Source organism: Cariama cristata, unplaced genomic scaffold (genome assembly GCF_000690535.1).
Source record: "Cariama cristata isolate BGI_N322 unplaced genomic scaffold, ASM69053v1 scaffold16220, whole genome shotgun sequence".
NCBI classification, from domain to species: Eukaryota; Metazoa; Chordata; class Aves; order Cariamiformes; family Cariamidae; genus Cariama; species Cariama cristata.
The window spans coordinates 1-11,607 of record NW_009596533.1 but is presented as its reverse complement, the minus strand read 5'-3'; the positions used below and the strand labels follow the sequence as shown (position 1 = coordinate 11,607).

General features: G+C 43.2%; 1 protein-coding gene across 1 annotated transcript; it reads left to right on the top strand.

The window, feature by feature from the left end:
* Nucleotides 1-2,294: 2,294 nt before the first annotated feature.
* On the top strand, nucleotides 2,295-8,521 carry LOC104156849 (chromosome unknown open reading frame, human C4orf32). Its single transcript, XM_009706558.1, has 2 exons — nucleotides 2,295-2,423; nucleotides 8,276-8,521. Exons 1-2 carry the CDS (start codon nucleotides 2,295-2,297, stop codon nucleotides 8,519-8,521), a joined length of 375 nt encoding a protein of 124 aa, XP_009704860.1.
* Nucleotides 8,522-11,607: the final 3,086 nt, after the last annotated feature.

Below are 11,607 nucleotides of genomic sequence, written 5' to 3'. Positions count from 1 at the left end.
AGCTGTGTTACAGCAGAGTTCCCGAAAGCCGTGGCACTATGGCTCTCTTCTGTACTGAAAATTGTCTGTCTGGGCACTAATGGTTTTCAGTCTCTCGTAATCTTAAATTGAAGGCAATGGCAAAATTCCCAGTTCCTTCAGCAAGGCTGGGATCTCCATCTCGCCCTGGTTTAGGATACGTAACATCCCAAGTGCTGTCCGACAGCTAAGCTAAAAGCAACACTTCTCCTAGAAAATACCTAAACGCAGAGTTAATACACGATACATGTATTCGCAAGTGGATAAATTAGCTTGGACAACCAGCATGTAAAGAGTCAGCAGAAACAAAACTAGAGGATAATATCAACAGCCTTGTGGTATCCTTCATGTGAATGTTTTATTGTTCATCGGAGTGTGGGATGGCCGTGCGCTGTGTTGCCTGGAAGGGTATCATTTCAGTCATAAGTCAGCAGAGGCCAAGAATATTTTAAAGTAAACTGGTATGCATGGAAACTGTGGTGCCTAAGGCCAGAAACCTATTTCTAATGTATTCCACACTGAGATAATCTGAAAATTGTAGGTTTCTCCTGCTTGCAGTTGTTGGGATTTGTTTCCGAACCGAAAATAGTAAGACCTGACAGGGAGGGCTTAATCCCAAATTTGTTCTGGCTCTACAGATAATTTAACTGTGCTGCAGAGGTTCATAGCTACAAAATAATACGTGATAATAACTTTCAAAAAAGCATTAGTGGGTTTTCTGAGGCTTGACAGCATTTGAAGAAAAACAGAAAAACCTTCTTCAGATGTACCTGTAGCACCTACAGTACATAGGATAGCACACTGTGTTTGAATAATGTGAAGGTTCCGTTTTCTTAAAAGTATTCTGGAGATAGACGCGAATAGAAATTGCTTCTCCTTAAAAGGCAAAATTAACAGCCGTTGCTTTTCAGCAAGCCAGTGCGCTGATACCGTGCTGAACGTCATGGTGGATTGCAAGCCTTTTGCTGGGTCAAGCTGACCAGTTTTAGTGGGAGAACCTTGATAAACAAAATCCTGTGGAAATCAAGTGTTGCAGGTGTGAGGAAACGGATTAGAAATTGCTTTTGATGTAGTCCCTATGTAAAATTGCAGCGTGGATGGGCTCCAGTTACAGGGACAGTAGTAGGAGCATAAGGAGGAGTGTGAACGGCAGCCTGAAATGGGGGGAGGCAGCAGCTCTGGACGTGGGGACAGGCAGGTTTGCTCTCCCTCGGACCCTCCCGTGCCGGGTTCGTGTCTGCCACGCTTTCCCATCTGGTGCCGTATTCCTGGGGAAATGTACTCCTGACATTGTGGGACTCAAACAGAGTTTATGGAGGGAAGCCTCTGTCGCTCCTGAAGCCTTCTCTGCTCTGCACATGCACAAGTTCAGTATCTGGAAAAGCCTTTTCGTCTCCTTGACACAAAACTGCTCCTGGTGTTTCAAAGTTTGCTCCAGCAACTGTTGATCCTAAACTGGAGTGGCCGTAAAAGCTGACTAAAGGGAATCCGGTGCAGTTGCTTTTCTTATGTTGTTGCTTGTTCCTATAGAAACATCTTGTTTCTGTTTTGTAAATGGTTTCTAGATTCCTCCTGTGAAATGAATGTTAGCCCAATCTTTGTTTTGCGATTTTTTTATTTAAACTCCCTCTAAGTATGTCACTTTTATTGGTAGCTGTTGTAAAGTACTTTTGGTATTAAGAATGTTTCTAGTTTTCTTGCACTTGCTTTTTTTTTCCCCCAGAGGAACAAGTTAAACTTAGTTTTCCACTATCTTGCTTTTCATCTGAAAGTGAGGTATGATTTGTTTTTCTCATTTCCTAATCTATTAATCTTTTTATATTTAAATATCAGATTAAAATTAGCCTAGAGAAACGAACCTGTTTGTTTGGGGTTTTTTCCCTCCAGACAGTTGAAATTAATTTTGTTGTCTTAATAGTCTGTTGGCTGAGTATCAAGATCTTTTTACCGCTTACATTTACAAGGTCAAATACTAACCATTAGTTTCATGCTCGCAAAGGATGCGAAGGGATACCGTTCTCCTCCTGCTATAGTAGAAGAGAAAGAAAATCAGAAACAGTTCAATAAAATTATTTCCCCTTCTCGGTCACGTTTCACTTTCTTTTAATTAAATGTAAGAAATCTTTTTAAGTATGAGAAAGCAGAGTGAAATCCTGGTTACATGCCAGGTGTTACTAGTAACAAAACTGTCTGTTTGCATACGTGGAGGAGGAGGAGGCAGAAAGCCTGCGCCCGGCCAACCCGTGCGTCGCCGGGTTTTTTGCCGGTGCCCTGCGATGAGGCAAGGCTGCGGTTCGGAGAAAGAGGAGGCCACGACCTGGGAACTTGCCGTTTGCTACAAAGCTCCAAAGCCCCTCCGTGGCAATACGCTGGGCGGTCAGATGGCTGAGTACCGGCAAGATTGGGTAATTCATTCCTCCGGGACTTACATCGCTGGCTACCGAGCTATCAAATATCCGTAGCTGTGTGTTGGCTGGTACCTGTCCCCATCTGCACCCAACAGAAGTTGGTCTCTTATTTTGGAGGGGAGGGAACTTGCGGTTTCTTCCGTCCTGGCCTGTGCCATCTGCTCACTTTCTTCTCGTATTTTTCTGTAAGATTGAGCTAGAAGTATTTTCAGTTTTAGTTTGCGTCCTTAACTGAAATGACTTTGTGAGACTCTCTCTTCTGAACGTTAATGTTCTAGCTTTCAAAAATACAGGAGTGTTTTTCAGTAAGTAAGCGTGTTCCTAAAGTCACATCTCAGTGCCTTTTTTGACTTTTAAGCATCTATGGGCTTCAGCGATCAGACAGACCACCTGTTCCCTGAAGTAAAAATAACCATGACTGGAGTAAAATAGACAGTGAGCAGTTAAATACCGCAGAGGAAACTTTTAACTTGAAAAAAGGGAAAATGTGCGGGTGGGTATGTAACTGTGATATCTGTGCATTTCTTTATTACACTTTTTTTAACATCTCCTTTAGATGTCATTAAGCACGTGTTTGCTACTAAACTCGAAAGGGGTTTCTTTTCTATCTAATGTGGAAATAATTCTCTCAAATGTGCCATCTCTTTTTCTTTCTTTTATAACTGTAAATGTGACCAATTGTGATCTGAGGCATGTTACAAAGAATTTGGAGACACTGCTGCTTTTCTGTGTTGGAGATTAACTTTGCGGATACCTTTTTCGTGCTCCCCTCTCTCTTTGCCTTCTTTGCCCAGCAGCATTTTTTCGGCTGTAAAATCACAGGCTTTTACCTGGAAAGCAGTTATTTTCCTAGTCCATTGGACTTTTCTCCTCTGTTGCTGGAGTTCACGTTTGTGTAACACCCTTTTGGGCGGTTGATGCAAGAAGAGAGAAACTGATAGAGTTGTACTCAGCCTGATGCTCTTGTCCAGTGCGGGGTGGGAATTTTTCAAGTTATCTGAGCAACAGAAGACTGTTGGGGTTTCTTCAGTTCATTAGTTGTGAAAAATAGGAAGGGGGATGTTATTTGGTTTGTTTTGAAGGATCTTGTACCTTCAGAGTAGTTGAATGGATTATTTTTTTTTAATTATTATTTTTTAACAAAACATCCTGAATCTTCAACTGGAGCAGGTTCCTTGTGTTCATCCACTCCCTCCTCCCACAGAACAAAGGCTGTTGAACTTTATCCAATTATTTCACTCAAGTCAGTTACTTAGGATTTTTTTCCACACATGCAAAAAAAAAATCCCAAACCAAACCAACCATCTCCAGATCCCTAGGCTAAGTGTGGGACACTCTGGACCAGGCTTTCTTTAGGGAGGCTGGCAGGAGGCCCCGGCTACCGCTGCCGGAGCAGCTTGGGTCTCTCATTTCAGACCACTTTCTTCTTTCCAGGGATGAGCCCTGGGAAACTCAAGTTGTTCTGGCACGGATGGCAACCCTGAGCACACAGAGGTTCACCGGCACACAGATGTTGCAGTAGTTTGTCATGCGTGATCCGTGCATGGCCAGCAATTCCACCACGTCCAGCAAGTGTGGGGTGCCCTGGGCGTGGGTATGGGGCTCCATCACTTGCCGAAGAACGGGCTCCAGCAGTGACTGTGCCCTACGAGAAGCTGCAGGGACTTCAGGCAGAGCTTGTTGGGAATGCTGTGTAAAGACAAATAATCTTTGTGTAAGGACATCGTTGATACTATCCTTCAGTGAGCTAGCATTGCTGATAGCAGAAAAAAGAAACGCTAAATCTATGCTTCCATGCTCTCTTTGATTAGCCACAGGAAAATAAGTTCCCAAGTGTGTTGGGTAGGTCTGTGTCCCCTTCGGATCCGTTTGTGTTCTGCATCCTCTGAGGGCTTGGCAGAGTTACTCGGTGTGATCTGCAAACGGTCAGGGGCAGGAACTGTGTGCTGCCGGCAATTTGAGGGGAGAAGACCTTGAACTGGCTGTATTATACTTAGGAGGTGCAGAGAGGGATCAGCCTTAAACAGTTGCGAAAAGTTCAGTGCTAACTCTCTCCTTCTCTCCTCGTGAATAGCATGTGAATCATTGCAAATACGGTTTCTTTGGGGGGCAGCTGTGTTCTGATGGGATCTCGTGTTTCTCTGCATGGTCAAAATGGCCTTGGTGGGAAGGGGGTAAGCAAGAAAAAGTTCCTGCTGTCGGACCGGTGTGGAGTGGCCTCTGCTCATGAGTTACCATGTGCTTTCCTGAATTTAGGCAGCCCTGAGTTTGAGTGACTGTGCTGGAAGTTTGCCATAAGCAAGGGTAGTTAGTGGTCAGAACACAGATCATTTTGTGTGTTATGTTGGTGATGAACATAACTGGTAAAGCCACAGCCGGATGATTGTTGGGTTCAGTAGGCTGAGTGGATTTTACCTTCTCTGTTGTTTTAAAGCTAGTCCAAGAAAACATTCAATTATATGGGAGATTTTTTTTTCAGAAGCACTTCAGGCACGTAGGAGCACGAGCCGTGCTGGAAGTGGACAGAACTTGTGCGTAGTATCTCCTCTGCGACCTTCTTGGAGGTCTTTCATTCTCAGAAAAGGTCTTTTTATGGCAACCTGCGTCTGAGAGGGCACCTCACGGTTCTCAGTGAAGCATCCAAGCCCCTAAGCCATTTGGCCATGACAGGTCGGTAAATCGGTGACAGCGGTTCCGTAGTAAAGTTTTTCAGAGTTTGGATCTTCAGGTTCTGACTTTCTGCCAGTAAACAGAGAAACAGCAGACAACAGCTTTGCTGATGAAAACGTGCCATTTTGAATAGGGAGGGAATTTTTGTAACACCAAACCTCTGAAAAGACAAGAGAAAACTTGGGTGCCTGCTGGGAACCTTTGGGTACTGCAGTTGGCTTGTGAAGAACGTTACTTGTAAGAGAACTTCTGGCTGCAATGTAAAAACTTATTTAATATTTTTTAGTAATTTGGAGTATTGTAACATTACTGGTGTTTGCCCTAATGGTTCTATTTTAGCTGCACCTCTGAAGAAACGTGTTTGTCCAGCATGTGAAATGTTATGCAATAGTAAAGAAAAATATGCCATCTGTGGTTTACAGCTGATCATCTGTTTTCAGCTTCTCTTGTTTTTTGCCGAGTTGCCTGAAGCAAGACATACTCAGCCTGAATTAACTGAAGCAGACTTTGAAATCCTGAGAATTTCCATGATCATTCTGAAAGGTTTTGTATGCTCTTGAAAAATATTTTGAAAAATAACTTGACGCCTGTTTTGTAATTAAGCACACACTTGTCAATCTCTGTGCCTAGAAACTTGCTTTGTGGAATTGCTTTAGGAATTCATGAATCTACCTTTGTTTGAGGAGGAGAGGGTGAGATAAAGTCTTGCTTAAAAAAGAATAAAATAAGAAAGACCTAGGCAGCCTAAGTAAGGTGGAATTTACTCTGTACCCTGCTTAAGAGACTGCGTGCAACTTCTTGCTGTTAGCTTATCACAGCAGAATGGGGCTGCTAGGGAAACCCCCTCTCTCACAGCTGCCTTGTACCAGGAGAGACAGTGTGGACACGTACAGTTAATGGTGCTGAGCTGGCCCGGTGAGTCAGGGCTGGTGGCTACGTGCCTGCTGCTGGCCTCCTTGCCAGTCTCCGCTTGCCCTGTGTGAAGGCTTCCAGGACGTCACCAAGTACCATTAATAATCCAGAGAATAAATTAATAATAATAAGAAATGATTCGTTTGTTTTCCCCCCTCCTGGTTGTACTGGCCAGTGGCTCGAAGCCTAAGCTACTTTGCTAGAAAATGTAGTGATTTCTCCTCCGCACGGTGGGTGTTTCTCTCAGAAGCGGTCTCCGCACTGCTTGATGTGAGCTCTGCTCTCATCCCCTCCGCCATCTTCCCGTAGGCACGTGCTCCCCGCGGTCTCTGCTTGCAGGAAACAAATAAATATATTTTCCCTTCCCAGCACATCCTTTCTCTTTTCCCTAATTGTTGTGATCAATATACCACTTCGAGGAACAGTTTGTTTGTCTCCCTGTGCTCTTTGGGAATAGAGGGATGAGAGTTCCTGAACTAACATCGTGTTCGGGGGGCAGCAAGCCCCCTGCCCTGCTGAGTCTGCAAAGGCTCATGACAGGCTCTGCCTTTCTTGAAGAGACTAGTCTTGAAACACTGGAATTAACGAGGAGTCAGCGTTTATTTGAATTACGTAAAGCACAGTTAAAGCCAAAATGCTGAAAACTGGAGTTTCCATATCCAGTGAGGGGAAGAAAACCACCTGGGCCTGAGAAGCGGGCTGAAAAGAGACAAGGCGGCGGCTGTCAGGACGTAACCTCTGGTGCAGCAGTTCTCCATGTTCAGGCTTTTCTGTAGAACCACAAAAAAAATTGAACACAGTATTTGTTACTCTTTAGGCTTCCTGCACCCCTCCCTTTCTGGGATTCAGTACTGAAGCTTAAATCAAAATCTTTATGAATAAGCGAATAAAAAAAAATACTCGAGCGCACACAGCTGAGGGACTGTAGGGGCTTTCTTGGGGTTTTTGTCAGTAGCGGCTGTGTTACCTTTACCCAGCCTTCATTCAGTCAGAAGGTTCTGCATCGTGGCCTAAAGTCTGGCCTAGAAAAACAGTATTAGCTTCTGTTGGTCTTTGCTGGATGTTTTGCTGTGGGAATGGGAATTCACTTCATCACTTGCCTTCTAATGGAGGGCCTGGCACTGCTGTGGGAGAGAATTTCTGTTTTTTCACCAAGACGGTGCCATGTAACCCAGGATGCAGAATACCTTTCATCAGTGAAGACAGACCTAAATATACGTGTTTGCTTTGAATCCAGGAGTAGACTAATTGCACGTAGAGTTTGGAGGTGCTTTGTTGGACCTATTGATCAGTTGGCTGAAATATTGATGAGTACCTGCTGCATTGCTGACTAACGGAAGGATTAGAAAACTCGTGTTCATCATCTTGAAAGCGTGTTCGCCCTGTCATACTCGAACACAAGGCAATAAAGTTTTGTGCAAAGGATCTCTGGACAGTGGGGAAGGAGAGATGGGATTTCAGGCTCTAATCTAGTTAGGATTTACATGTTGAAACAGTTGCATGTTCTCTGCGGTAATATTTAAAGATAGCATCTTCATCTAAAGATGTACGTGGGCCTTTCTGTGCACTTGCCCCATCATTTTTCTTTTTGGGAGAAGTGCAGAACTTGTTTCCCCTCCCCTTTGCTTCTTTGTACCACCACTTTGTGTCTGTGTGGTCCTTGGGTCTGTCTTCCTTTGCCCGATTTCCACAGCTTTCTACGCCAACGTTGGGATGGGTGTTTGCCTTCTTCCTGGTCGAATCCAGTGCCCCTCTCTCAGTGGTGATAGCAACCCTCCCGTTCCCTCTGCTTTGGTGTGAAATACTTTATGGTTCGTACTTAATAGTTTTGTATCGTTCTTCTGGTTCTGAAGATATTCTGGAGATAATTTATAACAAATCTACTTCAGTCAAATCCCTTCCCTGAAATTACAGGCATCTGATTCCATTTTGGTTGCCCTGACGTCCACATTGCACAGACAGGTAAGATGTATGATCTACAGGAGAGCTTTACCCCTTGGGAGTGGCATCTGGAGGGGAGACAGGCTGTCAGCTCTTTGTAGTGTCACTTCACATGTCCCAGGTTTGGACAAGTGAGTCTCAGCCTTAACATCGTACCGAAGTCACAAGCTACGTAACAGTTTCAATTTCTTGATTTAAGGAGTAGCTTTATTGCATGTTTAGCTTATTTTTACACATTCAAATAGAAACAACTGAGACTTGTTCAGAATCACCATAATAACAACTGATTGTACAACATATTTCCTAATTTTTTCTTCTGTCCACAGGTCCAGCAAGAGCAAAGAAACCACACTACAGAACCTGTAATAGATGACTATAAAAAGATGGGGACTCTCTTTGGTGAACTAAACAAAAGCCTTATCAGAATAGGCTTCACAAGGATGTACTTTGGAGAACGGATAGTAGAACCTGTAATAATTATATTCTTCTGGGTTATGCTCTGGTTTCTTGGCCTACAAGCTCTTGGACTGGTTGCTGTTCTGTGCCTTGTCATTATTTATGTACAACAGTAAAATTTTATAGATGCTGTTCAGATTACATATTTCAACACTGTTGCTATGTCAGTGGATTTATATGTTTAAGTAAATAGGTGGTGTATCAAAAGCTGCAATGCTTTGAATTGCATTTCGCTGAACTTCCAACGCTTGGGGTGAGGGGGACTAAAATTATGGATTTTAAGCAAAATCAGCAATTTAAAAAAATTAAGCAAAAGTCAGCAGTGCCCTACTACATCTTTGAAGGGCAAAAAAGGAGATGTTTGCCATAGAATGGTGTCCAGTGTACTGTTCTCTGCACTCTTGGGGCCTTAGTCCAAGGATTGGCCTTTTTGTTCCCCGCCCTCCATGTTCTTGCTTTGTATAGTGAAAATTTCCTGTCTGGTTTTAAGAGGACACTTGATGTGATAGTCCTGTTTCTCTGTTGGGGGTGGCTCGTGTGCTGTTTGTTCCCTGAATCTGCATAATTTGCTGGTTTTTTCCTGAAAAGCTAAATCTGCACGAGGGAGGTTTGCTAACAAACCTACAATGACAAGCGTTCATAAGGTGACTACAACTTCCCGACACAAAAGCATCTTCGGTTAGTGTAGTTTATAGCAAGCTTTCTCCCAGGAAACAAGGTATGCCAGCAAAATTCTTTTATACAAATATTAGTGACTTCATACAAGGCTTCAGCTGTTGTTTAGGAGGAATCACAGTCCTTTATTGGCCAAACAGTCTAACATAGCTCTGCCTTGGTTTTGGAAATGTATTCGGCTCCTGCTGCTATTTTTCTTTCGTGGTTTTTTTTTTTTTTTAATACTTGCTCTTTCCCCCAGCCCTCCTTCTGAAGATAAATATTTGGATAATTCATGGGCTTTGTAGGTAGTTACGGCTGCAGTGTTGGAGAATTGCCATTCCAGCCGGCAATGCTGAAGTGTCTGAACACCCAGATAGATACCAGATCTCTTAATGCTTCCCTAATTTGCTGCAGCGTGGACCCAACAGGAGCTAGGAGTTTTGCATATGTAAGCAAATATCAGACCCATTTCCTCATGCAAGGCAAGAATGTAGTTGAAATCAGGTGGTCATTTTATTTAGTAGTCTTAACTGATTCATTTCCACGCTAGGGAACAAAAATGCATATCTATAGGTGCATGTCACGGGCAACACAAACAGGAGCATAGGATATATATGTTCAAGAGTAGGAGCAGAATTCACTCCGGCTCCCCAGGAGCCACAGCAGGGGTGTATTGAATATTTCCAAGTTGAATGTGCTCATTTAAGGAAAAACAGTAAAATGAGACAGAATCTTTTCCAAATAGGCTAGCAATTTAATATTTGCTATACATTACTTTTAGTAAGAAACTTAATTGCAAAATTGACTTCCTCTGTGGTAGAGTGAAGTTACACATTTATTTAAAGAAATGTAATAGAAGATGTGAAATTTACAGAAAACTACTTAACCTTTTGCAGTGAGTTTTTCCCTAAACATTTTTATACTAGCAGAGATCAACAACAGAGGAGTTGAAAATGCTGTCTTTGGATCCAGAGGCTTTTGAAGTTAAGGAGAGCTTCTCTATGCTCCCAGTCCTGCAACTGGATTCTCAAGGCTGATTTTATGCCTACATGGATCATGTTGGCTGCTGGGCTCTTATTTCCAAGCCCCTTGGCCCCAGTCCTTACTCCTGTTAGTGAAAAAATTGTTATTTTAGGGCAGTGAAGATGAAGGCCCAGCTCCTTTAAAGTCTTTATGTGCCTAAATGTCATCTGTAGACGTGTCTTTGGGCTCTTCTGCAGAATGCGTAGTTACCTTCTGAGGAGCCAGCTCTGCGCACCGGATCTTCCAGTGACCGTGACTGCGAATCGGAGAGGCTCTGCTGCACCGGCTGTGTGTTCAGATGGCAACCTGCATTGATTGGTGCCCAGTTAAATAGTTGTGCTGGTGGCAGGGAGATGTTTGACGACAGAAGGTGATCCTGGATACAGGGGTTTGTTATTCACAGCTGGAAGTCTCAACGCAAACAGCAAGTACAGGCTGAACGCTGAGGCAGGAGCTCTGTACTCACAAGTGCCTAGGGGTGTAAACTTTGGTTTTATTTCAAATCCCTTAGAAAGCAGAACATCTGTTTACACCTTTGCATATGTGTATAGATACAATGGTGGCTTTATGTGTATTCTTCTCCTGTATAAGGGCTCTACTACAAAAGCATCTTGTCATTAAAAAAAGAATAATAATCCTTCCTTTCTTCCCACAATCAAGTTACTGTTCGGAGGATTGCATCTAATTCCTTTCGTCTTGTAGGAAAAAGTGTCTCTCTGATATCCTTGTTGCAGTAGTACTCTTGTGTAAAGACACCATGTTGTGAGACGGCGTGTAGTATTTCCTTGAAGTGGTGATTGTGCTCTGTACATAAGGAATGGGGAACAACGAACCGAGGGTGTGACTGCCAGGTTCAGCGAGGACGTTGTTTATATGCATGTAACCTTTTAGCGTGTGCGTAACTATGGCTCTTTCACTCATGAACTCATTTCAGTTGTTCTTTCGATGGTCATGGTTTTTATACGTGTACTCTAGGGAAAGGTAGCTTTTGGACTAAGATTGCGTACAGTGAATGTTTTATATGGTTTCTCTTAAGGGTAACTTAACACGTCTTATCCCTCATAGACATTTTTCATTTTTAAAAACCTGAAAAACTAACCCTCCTAATGGAGTTAGGTTGACTGAAAATTAAAAAAGAAAAATAATGAATTGCATGGAAGATACCCCTCGCCTGTTTGGTTTCATACATTCCATCATATATGAGAATTTGCACCGAATCATCTGTCCTAATTTTGTGCTACTGCTATACCATCTCCCTGTCATTTGCAGGAAGGGAAGGAGGAGTTAAGGAAAAAAGGGGACTGGGACACAATGGGTCGTAAAGAGTGGAGAATGAAATGCGGTGAAATGATGCATATATGTGTCAAAGGAAATCTGATCGTAAACGTGTGCCAAAAGTGAGGGGGGCGTGGGTGAACAGTCCTTGCACTGTGTGCTTCCTTCCATCCAGATGTAGTTCCAAGGCAGAGGAAGCACCAACCGTTCAAAGGATGTCCCTAGCTAAAAAGCAGAAGATTAATTT